Source organism: Symphalangus syndactylus, chromosome 23 (genome assembly GCF_028878055.3).
Source record: "Symphalangus syndactylus isolate Jambi chromosome 23, NHGRI_mSymSyn1-v2.1_pri, whole genome shotgun sequence".
NCBI lineage: Eukaryota > Metazoa > Chordata > Mammalia > Primates > Hylobatidae > Symphalangus > Symphalangus syndactylus.
In genome coordinates, this window is record NC_072445.2 from 65,669,823 (window position 1) to 65,683,115 (window position 13,293).

The 13,293-nt window shown below is 42.3% G+C and overlaps 1 protein-coding gene across 4 annotated transcripts in view; it reads left to right on the top strand.

The window, feature by feature from the left end:
* LYRM4 (LYR motif containing 4) overlaps positions 1-13,293 on the top strand; it is a 154,451-nt gene that overhangs the window by 33,654 nt on the left and 107,504 nt on the right. For all 4 annotated transcript variants that reach the window (XM_055263686.2, XM_063632678.1, XM_055263685.2 and 1 more), the window contains exon 2: positions 7,385-7,505. In XM_055263686.2, coding sequence (XP_055119661.1) covers positions 7,385-7,505 — 121 coding nt within the window. The remainder of the gene's footprint in view (positions 1-7,384; positions 7,506-13,293) is intronic.

The window sequence follows — 13,293 nt, forward strand, 5'->3', positions numbered from 1 at the left end:
TGAATAGGAGTTAGCCAAGAATCCAGCTGGAAAAGGACCCTCCATATGTGGAGAAATAGCAGGCCTCCAGGAGAGAAAACCAGGGAGACTGCAAGTCTTCAGGATGGCCGGAGTTGGTGGTCCTTGCTGGAAGCTGCTAGATGGAGTGGGAGAGATGAGCAGGAATCCAGAGAGTCCTGTAGGCCATCCATGCCAATGCAGTTGACCGTTATCTCAAGATAATGGAAAACCATTAGGGAATTTTAAACAGGGACGTGTATAATAGGTTTTATTTACAACTGCCCAAAAACCCAAAGCTTTGATCTCCAAAATGGATTTTCTGATGGTAATTTCACCTGCCACTCCACAAGCCTCCATTGGTTGCCCTCCTCCTTTTTAAAACAGTTAAACTCAATTATTTCACTTAGTGCTTTTATTAATAGCTCTTTCCCTTGAAATGCTCTCATCCATTTGTCTTTTCTTAAGACATGTTTGGCGCTGAACTATTTGTAGGAACACTTGAAGCAGAGTTGAAAGGTTAGATGACCTTTTAAAGCTTTGTGATGCCAGAGACAATTTTTTTTTAATGCCTCTTCCAATGGACAGCCACTCGGCTTTATACCACCTACTTAACAAAGATTGGATAGGGCTTATCGACCTGTGGAGGAGGAGTAGCCTAGGGTTGAAAATCACAGGCTCTAGAGTCAACTGCGTTCAGAACCCAGCTCTGCCACTTAAGAGACATGTAATCTTGGCCTACATTTTTTAAATCTCTCTGAGTTGTAGTTTGTGAGGATTAAATGAGATCAGTATGTATCAAGTACTTAGCACACTACTCTGTGCTTGGTATGTGTATCATAAATTGATGATATTCTTTTGTTATCCTAGTGTACCCTCAAAACAGCAATGCAAATGACTGTGGAAAGCAGCCCTTTTCTTTGAAGATTTGAAAATAGGTATCTGAGGACGTGCTTATCCGTATTCCGTTCAATATTAACTGCTTAAAGTTCTTTCTTTGTGCTTAAAGTATTCTTTCTCTTAACCTTGGAGTCCAGGGTTTTGTAAGTAAATGTCTTGGCATTGTCCTCTGGTTGTTAAATTTCAGCGATGAGTCTTCTCAATTTTTTATAATCAATTCTGGGACATACCCTTCCATTCTAGATTTAATTACCTATGCAGTTCAGTTTGTTCACACTTATTATTCATAGGTCATACACCTTTGCCCTATTCTGAAGGTTAATTTTTTTCATACATATTTCTCACCAACGTATTTAATTTTTCCATGCTTTAGATTTGAATTTCTAGTTTGTCTTCTGTTTTCTTTAATTCAGTGTTATTGCTTCTGTCAGCCATGTACATATTCTCTAGCATTCTAATCTTTCTTTTGTGTTTTGTTTTGCTTTTCTTAAAAGTGGGCAAATGTAATATAACTTCTATACTATTTATTTTTTAATTTAATAGTCAACTTACCGAGGAATAATTTGCATACAATCAAGTGCATCCATTTTAAGGGTACAGTTCAATGATTTGACAAACCTAAGGGCATGTGAAAACACCATCCCATTCAAGAGAAGGACCACTCCATTACCTCACTCCAGTCCCCTTGGGCCCTTTGTGTTAACTTGGAATGGCTTCTGTTTCTTATTTCATCTACAGATCTTGTCACCCATCGAACCTGAGACCAGTACCCTAGTTCTTCTCCACTGTATTCCCAGCTCCTGGCATAATGCTTGCATAGTAGGCATTTAGTATGTATTTCTTGAATAAATTCCAATTGTGAATTTTGTAATCATTGCCTTCTAGAAGTTGTTTTAATCTTTTTGCTGCAAACCCTTTTTTCATTGTTTTGTTTTCATTATTGATTATTGATATTTTTCTTGAAGGTCTTTTTGATATTGCCTATGATATTTTGATAAGCTCATTTGTTCATTAAACATGTATGGAATATGTTCTCTGTGCCAGACACATACAGTGGTGAGCCAGAAAGATTAAAGTTCCTGCTATGTGGGACTTACATTGTACCAGGAGCTCACATTATCAGAAAGAAGCTTTCTGCTCTTCTTCACTCTGTTATATACCCAGAGTCCATGTGACCTTCAAATGATCCTTGAGTTTCCTCTCCATAGGCATCATGATCCATTTGATTAGACACCACACACATACACACACCATACCCCAAGGCTGTTAAATAACTTTGAGAGAGAAGAGCCTGAACCAAGATTGGGGCTGAGGAGTTGGAGAAGTAGAGGTGATTCAGAAGGGATGTGGAAAGTTACAGTTGGAAGATTTGTGATTGGCTGCATATAGGGAGTTCTGGGAAAGGAAAGAATTTAGGATGAGTCTTGAAGTATTTGACTTGAGCAGTTGACCGCATGAAGATTCTCCGACCTGAGGAAGGAAACAGTGATCATCATGAGCACTTCAGGTTTTTGTTTGTTTGTTTGTTTGTCCTGGAGACATTGTCTTGCCCTGTAGCCCAGGCTGGAGTGCAGTGGCACGATCTTGGCTCACTGCAACTTCCGCCTCCGGGTTCAAGCAGTTCTCCTGTCTCAGCCTCCCAAGTAGCTGGGATTACAGACGCGCGCCACCATGCCCAGCTAATTTTTGTATTTTTAGTAGAGACGGGGTTTCACCATGTTGGCCAGGCTGGTCTCGAACTCCTGACCTCGTGATCTGCCTGCCTCGGCCTCCCAGAGTGCTGGGATTACAGGCATGAGCCACTGCGCCCAGCCGGGCACTTCAGTTTTGAATGTATTCACTGGAAGAGTCTATATTTTAGTTGACAAGTCCAAAAGGCAATTGAGTATATGTATTTGGACCTCAGAAGGAAGGTCTGGACTAGAGAAATATTGGTTGCCAATGGCATCTATATGGCAGGTGAAACCTTTGACAGATGCAATTACTGGCGGAGATCTTATGAATAAGAAAAATAGTTCACATATGTGCCCTAGAGAATACAGCATGTAAGGTGCAGCAGAATGAGACGAGCCCACAAAGGAGCTTGGGAAGGAGTAACTAGGCCAGACACAGTGGCTCACACCTGTAATCCCAGCACTTTGAAAGGCCAAGGCGAGAGGATCACTGGAAGTCAGGAGTTTGAGACCAGCCTGGGGCAGCATAGTGACACCCTGTCTCTACAAAATGAAAATTAGCGGGTCATGGTGGTATGCTGCTCTATTCCCAGCTACTTGGGAGGGTGAAGCGGAAGGATGGTTTGAGCCCAGGAGTTTGAGGCTACAGAGAGCTATAATAGCGCCATTGCACTTCAGCCTGGGTGACAGTGAAACCCTGTCTCTAAAAAAAGAAACCTAAAACTGGTGGTCTGTGTATTGCAATGAATGCTCTTTAGACATTAAGACTTGAATATGAAGACTTGACCTCCAGAAATTAACAAGTAACAGTATCATGGAGGCATGCAACACAGTATTGTCAGATGGCATGGCCTGAAAGATGCGTAAGGGTGAATCAGTGATCTGAAAGCAGCAGCAGGCTCCCGGAATACACCAGCACCCTCCTCTGGGCTCTGTGGAATATGGGGACATGCTAGAATTTAGCAGCTTCCTCTTGCACATTTCAGTTAAGGCAAGTAGATGGAGGATATGTCCTTCCAAGTCGTTGGAGGTAGATGAGTTTGCCCCACAGAGGCCAGTAGAAAGGATTCAGCTTTTATTCCTAGGATACTTGAGTTCAGGTTGCAGAGGACCAAGAAAAGGCACGGATGTGTTTATAGGATGTGTACACAGAGAAACCAGCACTTGAGATGCTGATGAAGATGACAGAAATGAAAGGCATTACATTAGGTGGTTTCCACATCACACATTGGATGCTAAAGCTGATATGAGCCCCTAAGTGCTCAGAGGCTGTGATTATGGCTGCATTTGGTGTTTCTGGGAGGGGACAGTAAAGCAGAATCTCAAGCACTGAAGAGCTTTCGTTACTGCCTGCTGTGTTGCTGTGTTGCTGTGCAGCTGGGAAATTAGAGTTTTGAGTGGAGGAATCTCAGAAAAGAGTATAATCCTTGCAATGGTAATGGTAAGAACCTGTGGGCCTTGAGATCTAATGACAGAATGAAGAGCAAAGGCTGGGGTGGAGAAGGAAAGCCAAATGGGAGTCTCCTGCGCAAAGAAGCACCAAGAAACTGCCAAGCTTCAGGAGAGTGGAAAGGGCAGTGTGTGTGCGAGCATCCGAGGCTGTGGGGCTGCTGCTTTGTATTTGGTTGTGTTGCCCTTTCTGTGTTAGTTTTTCATGCCGTATTTCAGACAGCGTCTGACTCATTAGGGTCATCCTAATGCACGGCATTGTGTAGCACCTAGCTGCCATTTTCACTGCAACATCTGCAAATTTTTCTTTGAAATGTTGTTGCTCAGTGGTATGGTCAAGAGGCTGATAGCCAGAATCTGCAAAAAAAAAAAAAAAAAGCAAAGAAAAAAGGAAAAAAAAAAAGCAAATGGTAAAAACCAGGGCAGGGCCAGGATTGAAATAATTGGTGATTAACCCACTCCCACCAAATTTGAAGATTCAATCAGATTTTTGATGACTTTCACAAAGCTGTGATCCTTCGAAATAAGAATTCTTACAACTAAGGAAGAAACTGTTCATGCAGTAGTGGTTTTGTGGTTCTGAGCCAGTGAAATATTTTCCCTTAGGGCAAAGAATAACACTTGGTGCTTTAAGTGAGGCAGAAAGAGCAAGAAAGAGAGGAGAGAACCGTTACAGCATTCATCTCAAAAGTGCATTGAAAATTTGAATCATATGACTCTTGATTGCTTTAGACACATTTAATTCCAAGATCTAGAGCTGCTTTTCTTTAGGTAAGGACTTTGGAGAGCTGGGGAGACAAACAAGTATACATAGCAGAATATCCTGACCCTGGGTCTTGAGCTCAGTTGATATAAATTGTTGAGTGTTTTAAGCTATTTTCTCATTTCTTTAAACTTTGGAAGACCTTAGGTCTTTACATTCCAAACAGTTCTCCTTTTTTCCTAGCTATTCTAAGCTAGTTTCTAGCTTTTAGAAAAATGAGTTTAGCAATGACTACTGTTGCCCATTTTGTTTTTCCAAGAAGCCCATGCAGCATACGAAATGAAAAATTGAAACAATAGATGATTCCTGGAGGTAAATTCATGTTATAAACCAATTTTGCCTATGGAACAAATATTAGAATTAAATTATTTTGTCCCCTCTTTGCTGCCGTCATTGCCAAAAAAGAAACTGCTTTGGAGGAGTGTGTGGGTGTCAAGAAGAAGAGTGATACTGTGTTATATAAATAGCCATCAGGCTATGCAAGAAAGTGTGCCAGAAATTGCTGTTAATTTACCTAGCTGCTATCTAAAATCTTGTTAGATTAGCATCTACACCTGAGGAGAGTCTGTATCTGATGTATTCTATTTGTAAAATCCTCCCGTATCCCTTTAGAAGTGAATGAGCCCCAGTTATTTAGCAGCTGCTAGTACATGGATTCCATGCCCAATCGCTGTAGCCCTTTAGGATTGATACTGAGCGCTCAGCAGCTCCTCTGAAATACCCCAGCTGGCTCACAGAGGGTTAAGATCAAAGTCTCAGCAGTGTCTTACATGCTGAAAGCACCAGTTCCTAAACTCTTCCCTTCTTTATGATTCGTAATATTATAAGATTTAGTTTTACTCTTGCTTTTAAATGCAAATAGACCTGACATTTGAATTTTTTAATGTAAAATGCCTTTTTACATTAAAAAAACTTTATCTAAAACAAAATTTGTCCTTTTTAAGATAAAGTTTCCCAATAAGTTATATGAGTTTCCAACACCCCCTCCCCGCTGCTCCCAAGGAAATTGATATTCCCTCCTCTCATTTCTTTGCCTGTATTTCCATTCTTCTATTGCTAAGTATTACTACTGGCATCACATGGATTCTTTAACCAGTGCTCAAAGTTAAAAGCAGAGCAGTCTGATCATTAAGAAGACGAGAGAACCAGGCACTGTGGCCTGTGCTTGTAATCCTAGCACCTTGAGATGCTAAGGCAGGAGGATAGCTTGAGCCCAGGAGTTTAAGACCAGCCTGGGCAACACAGCAAGTCACCATCCCCCAAAAAGTTTTTTTAATTAGCCAAGCATGGTGGTGGGTGCCTATAATCCTAGCCACTGTGGAGGCTGAGGCGGGAGGATCACTTGAGCCCAGGAGTTTGCGATTGCAGTGAGCTATGATCATGACACTGCCTGGGCAACAGAGAGACACCCCATCTCTAAAAAAGAAAAAAAAAACATAGAGAAAATGGTGTCTCATGTGCCTGACTCAGTCTGCTTCTCCTTAGTCTTGTGCCTTTCAATCTGGAGTAGTTGGGGTAGAGCGAGGGATAGGCTGTAGCCATCTGAGGGTGGGACTGTGTCTAAGGACTGCTGAGTTGTCTGTTGTGGCTAATTATCCAGACCACTCTACCTTCTGTACACACACTGTGGTGTGACCAAAAGGATGCAGGATGAAGGCAAGGTTATGGCATGAGGAGAGGGAATAGTAACTGCATTAAGGCATAACAAGTGTTAAGAAGAATAGCTTTCATTTATTGAGTCTTTCTATATAACAGGCTTTGGGCCAAATTCCAGACACACGTTATGAAGCCTAATCCTCCCAGCAGCACTTAGCAGTATTATGCCTTTTTGACAGATGAGGAGACATGGCCTTACGTTAAGAAGCTTGCCCAAGTTCACACAAACAGTAGGAGCTGGAGCTAGGCTACTGTCTGATCGGCAAGCCTTGCTCTGGAACTGCTGTCCTGTACTGCAAGTGATCTGTCTGGTTGTGGGTGGGTGGTAGGCATGTGCACTTTCAAGATGGAGGTAAACAAAGCATGTTGGCCTAATTCCACAGGTTCAACTGTGGTGGGATCCTAATGTGGACCACGGAAAGGGAAGTGAGAGCCAGAATATGGGACAAGGATTGGAACGCATAGGTCACTATTTGGGTACATGCAAATGTGATCATCATTTCACCTCTGAATTTTTTTCTTCCTTTCTTTTAAGTCAGGGTCTCGCATTGTCGCCCAGGCTGGAGTGCAGTAGCACCATCATGGTTCACTGCAGCTAACTTCTGAATTCTTGATTTATCTCTGTACACTAAAGGTTCAATTATCCATGTAAATGGAGTGAAGCCAGATGTGAATAATGCAAAAGAACCAATAATCTAAGGAACACTTCAGTAGCAGTTTGCCATTTGTATGTGACTTGTTGAGTAGATTTATTTTCCTAAATCTGTTTCCTTACTCATCCCAGAATGGTAATGGATCCGCCTGCGCCATGAGCAAAGATCAAAGTGGATTATCCATAGGAGAAGATTAGACAGTTAATTCTAAAGGAAAAACTTTAAAATTCATTTGAAAGCATAGCTTCAGACACACTGACACCTTTTCTTTTTTTTCCTCTGAATTCATTTAGAACATATGCTGTCAGGAGGATAAGAGATGCCTTCAGAGAAAACAAAAATGTAAAGGATCCTGTAGAAATTCAAACCCTAGTGAATAAAGCCAAGAGAGACCTTGGAGTAATTCGTCGACAGGTAAGATGGTTCAATGATGTACTGTTTTTCATTAAGAGCTTTAAACTTTGACATACTCCCCTTGATTAGTCAGCAGTGCTTTTGGTGTTGGTGATTTACAGAGCAGGATCATGAAACTCTGTTCCTTGTACTAATACAGACATGTAAAGGTGAACTCTCATATTTTCAGATTCAAGTTGAACTTAAAATAATCAGCTTTTCAGAATTTCCAGGGAGTGTATCCTTCTGGAAAGCTGATACTTTAAGTATGAGAAACTTCTGCATTACTTTTTTTGAAAGCTAAGTTTTTGTAAGATGTATTGCACATGTATACTTGGATATATTTCAGAGTATAAATATATTCTTCCTTTCCTAGTGTTTTTAATCATAATTCAGGGTAAACAGAACGTGGCCCTTTTCTTGAAGACACCATTGTGGGTGGTGAACCTGAATTACGTTGCCACATGGGAGGTGCATCTGCAGGTGCAGGTGGTGTAAAGTACAGCTGCTTGGGTGCTGACCCCGTAAAGGAACCTGGAGGATGTGTTAGTTTTCATTTTGTGGAAGTGCCAAGGATCACCTTGACGTGTGCTTCCTTTTCTCATTCTCATGAGGTGGGTGGAGCATGTGCCGCGGCATGATCTCCTGCGTGGTCTGGTAACATCCGCAAGAGTAATTAGAACGTCAGAGGTTAAAGTCACCGTCCACTGATGGGTTTTCTTGCTCTCTAAAAAAAAAACACCCTTTTCACTGTTTTTCTTTGACTTAGCAGCAATCTCGCAGTAAACTGCATTTCTGCTTCCATTCGTGTTTCTCTTTTACTTGCAGGAAATTTGTTTATAAAGTGTGGAGGGGGAAACTCTTTACCATTTTTGTAAGTTATGCTGTACTGTTTTGAAAGGGCTTCTTTAGCATCATCAAGAGATGCCAGCTGGGCTGACACTAAATTAGATAATAATCTTTCCCTGACCCTTCCTCATGCTTGACTCTAAAAAGAATTCAAAAAAGAAGCAATATTTGAAACTATAATTTGCAGTTTATATCGAGATTAAAGGTCTTGTTATATTGCCTACATAATGTAACAGTTCTTTCTAGAATAGCATTTCGGATTCTCATAACCATCCTTGAGTTCTACAGCTATTTAGTAATAGAGTAACTGCCACACTCAGACAGGCCTAGGAAATGATCTCTAAAGCCATGAGGATAGTAGGGTACTCAGAAAAGAAACTGATCTCCACATATATGTATACTTTGAGAGTGGCATTTATGTGAGTCAACATTTTGAAAACTCTAGAACAATGGCATTTCCAGTCACCAGTGGTTGAATTTTATGAGGTCCTTTAGCAGTGGAGCATAGAAGAACAAGCAGCTGAGTTCTTATTTTGCATAAACTCAGAAAGATTTTGTTCTTTGGCACTTACTCTGTGTAGAGGTTGGCAAAACAGGCAGGTTTTATCTTTAGCATAAAATTATCCAGAGTATAAACTGCTTAGAAAAGGGGGATTGTAAATAATATGTGCCATCATTTCTCCCGCTGTATCTAATTGTCTGTGTCACTTCTTGGTTTGAAATGCTCAAACTACCCTTGCAAACAAAAAAAAAAGACTGAACTGGCCCTCATCTGACATCCCAGTGAGTTCTCCTCCCAGGACAGACTCATTGGAGCAGTGGCATGTGCAGGGCAAGGGCGCCCTCCCCAGGGCAGCCTGGCCACTGCACCTTCCTGATGGAGAACACATACTGTGGGGCCAGGGCTTCCACGGTGACCTTGCAGAACAGCTTGCTGTCACCACCTCAGGGATGAAAGCATTCTCACCCTTTCAGAGAACCAGTTAGACAGCAGCAGCTGGGAAGTTTCTACTCACTTCCCTTTCATGTCAAGACTCTTCCTGAATCTACATGCAGCCTTTACCGTAGTTAGGGCGTAAGGCGCAGTGGCTCCCCAAGCCATCTGGCTGCAAGCTGGCATAAGTTGCCTTTGGACTAACAGCCTACGGCAAGGTGGAGAGTCTGTATTCTTACACACTGTCCTCTGTAACTGGCTGCTGTAGCAGCCTTCTGACCTGTCCTCCGGGTGCCCCTGGCCCCACTCCACCCCACACATGGTCTGTTTTCCACACACCACCACCACAGTGATCTTTTTCAAAAGAAAGGTCGGGCCACTGCCCCGTTCAACCCCTTCAAGGTTCTTGCTTCGTGACACCCTAATATAAAACCTGAAGCCTGTCTGAGGTCCCCAGAGGCCCTCCATTGCACTCCTCTCCCTCACTCTCCCTATTTCCTTGAACTTCTTGCTCCCATCTCAATGCTTGTGTACCCGCTGCCTGGAGGAGTCCCTCCAAATGTTCCTGTAGCTCCCTTCCCCTTCCACCCAGGCCTGTGCTCAGATTTCACCTTCCCGTAGGGCCCCCCCTGGGACCACACTATCTGAAACAGACTCTCTCTCTCCCCTGCCCCCCCTTAGTTTTCCTGACAGCACTTATCAGTACCTACTATGACATTACTTGTGGCCTTGTCTGTTTTCTCCCTCTTCTGCAAGACGGCAGGAGGACAGGGATCTCCCCTGTCGCTGTCATCATCTCCACTGGGTGGGGAAGAGCACGGACTCTGGGGCCAGCCGGCCTGTGTTCACATCCTGACTCGGCCTACTAGCTGTGTGACCCTGAGCAAGATATTTAACCTCTCAGTGCCTAGTGCAAACTGCAAATGAAAGAAAGCCCTACTTTATTGGTTGTAGTGAGGATCAAGTACAGTAACATATGCAAAGCCCCCGGGATAATGCTAGCACATAGGAAATGTTATGCAAATGCTTGCTGTTATTATCCACAGGATCTAGAACATCCCACATAGAGCTAGCTCTTAGTAAGTTTTCACTGACTAAATAAATGCATGAAGTGTGTTCCCTGAGATCATACACCTCAGTCGCAGGGTCTATACCACCAAAATCAGGGTGTCTTTTTGGCCACCCGCAGTCTTCCTCCTGAAGGAATGAACCATGAAAGGAATATGGAAATCTGATGGGGATCGTGACATATTAACCCTCATGGAGTTGTGCTACTCTTCATATCAAGTCTCTCTTCCACTTGATGATTTGGACTCCAAGCCCCACCCGCCCAGGTGCACATGGATCCCAGCTTCGCTGTTCCACCAGTGAGGAAGCCCACAGCCACTTTTCCAGCTGCCAGACATGCACGCCGGAAAGGCAGTGCTCACACTGAAATCCTCCACCCACAACTCTTACCTGCTTCCCCTGCGTTCCACTCATTCTCCAGAGGGCGGCTTCTTCGGTCACATGAGTCAGCTGTGGTGCTCATGATACCCCTCCATCCCGCCATCACATAACCCTAGTAAGTTTTGCTTTTTAAAATAAGTCTCTGGACAAAAATGATCTGGTTTTCTGGGTAGAGAAACCAAGACGCAGGAAAGCTGGAAGCCTTGTCTAAGGCCACATGGCCAGGTGTGAGCTCAGGTCTTCTAGCTCCTTAGAGCAAGCTCAGAAGTTCAAGGACATGGGCTCCTGAGTCAGTAGAAACTGAAGGATAGTCTTAAGTCATTCTCCCATTTTGTTCCAATGATATTTAAGGACCACTTCAACTCTCAGAGGTCATTCATTCTTCCTTTATGTCCTTAATGTGCAAGATCTTCAGTCTTCATTGTGGCAACCCTGAGGGATTCGAGATACATCAGCATTTATTAGCCTTCTCACAGCCCTTAAGGATTACTCTCATTCCAAGAAGTGGCAGCTTGTTTTTCTTTCATGATAAGCAAGTCAGCCTCCTTTTGCCCATTTTCCATGATTATGGCCCACTCAGTAGAAGCCAGACATACACTTGTTCTTTCCTTAACGTTCTTGGACCACGTCTCCCCTGGAAAATTACCATCCAGTCTGTCAGTCTCGAATCTCTTTCCAACTTCATGCATCATGTCATATCCCAGAATTAGCAGAGACATTCTTCTACCTTTTGATAAAGTGCCATTATTTCCATATAAGATGATTCTGTAAAGTCAGCTGACCCTGAAAGCTCTTATAGGTTCTCCCTCTCTGCTGAAAGCAAGTTCTGGGCTAGCCTCCACTACACCTAATTTCCCTATCTGCCTCCCAGGTGAGATCAGAAAGATTTGAGAGGCCTTTTATGTCCAGACCAGCTGGAGCCAGAAAGAATGAACAAACCTAGGTGGTTTGTAGGGTTGGGCAAATAGCTCTCAAACAGTCTGAGCAGCAAAGAAGCACCAAAGGATTTCTACCCCAGACAATTAACAAGGCTTCTTAGGTGTTTTACATCAGAAACAGCAAACAGGCAGCCAGATTTTGCTTTTGTCTTTGTACTTTGCTCCATTTTGCTGTTCTAAATAAAAATACTCCTCTGGACCCTATTTGCAAGGCATTGGTTAGAATAACTATCAGTAAACTGCCTTGGCGTATTGTAGCTCTGCAGTTTGCCACACCTCTTTGGTTTTTAAACAACTCTAGTGTACCTTGTTTTGTGTCACTATTTCCTGTCTGTTAGCACCTGCTCTTCGAGCATCTTCTAGAGACCTGCGGCATCAGCATCACTGGGGCGCCTTCCTTCCCTGTGAGGTTCATAGAGATTTAGTGTTTACCAAAGAGAAAATATTTTCTAAGCATTTTGAGATAGAGTTGTAATCTTTGTTATAGAGCTAGCTTCATAGCCTCATGTCTAGAGAAAACAGTAAAAGAGAGTGTTGGGAATGGGAAACAGGAATGGGAATGCAGCACCAGAGAAGTTGCCAGAACTGGGTTTCTGGATTCTAATGAGATTCCCCTGAACACATGAATTAAGATCATGACTTCAGGAATATTCAGCAAAATCTAAGTATTTGGATGAAAAAATATATTGTTACTATAGTACATAATTGTGCAGTAAGAAGATAAACTGGATGTGTTCTAATTCTAGATAACGGTAGGGTTTTGGAGTCATGCCCATCTTCCCATCAGCTTTTCAGGGGTCACTGTTTTCTACCACAGCAGCTGTTCTTAAGCTTGTGCTTTTTTAGTTAAGCAACTCAAAATGGTGGATGTATTACACCCAAATTCAGAATCTGCACTTGTAAGAAATTAAGAGCAGACACTATGTACAGCCACTAAAGATCATTGGAAAGGGGTTAATATTACACATAGCTTCCATTTTTGTTAATGTAAGTGTGAGATGAAGCATTTTCAGTGTTTCTTAGCTTACACTTTATTTTTCCTTTTGTAGATCACTAAGCAAAGTAATTTGCTGAATTTATTGATGTTTGGGGTAGTGGTAGTTGAGTGTCTGAAACCATACTTATTTTTACTTTTATTTGCTATTATATGGTTCAGTCTTTGAATGTGCTGTTGTGAAATTAGAAGCTAGTGAATCATGATCAGGCCCTCTCTCATTGTCAGTCACTGCAATATCCGCTCCAGTTCCCTAGATGGTGGTTAAAACTTGAATGAAAGTGATATCTTACCCACAATTCTCATCCTTTTACAACAGCCCAAGAAAAAGTAGGTATGTTTGAGGGCCTTTGCAAGAAAACAGATAGTGCACCCCACATCTCTCCACTGGTATGCATTTACCTTAAGGATTATTAATACCCCGCATCTCTCCACTGGTGTGCATTCACCTTAAGGATTCTTAATATTTGATAGTTTGAGAGAATTTATAAAATTTATATGCCTATTGTTTTAGTGGAATAAAGGGAAGTCAATCTCTATCTAAGGGACATTTAAAATACATGAAAATGATTATATACTATTCACAATAGCCAAAAGGTAGAATCAATCCAAATGTCCATCAACAATGAATGGATAAACAGGATA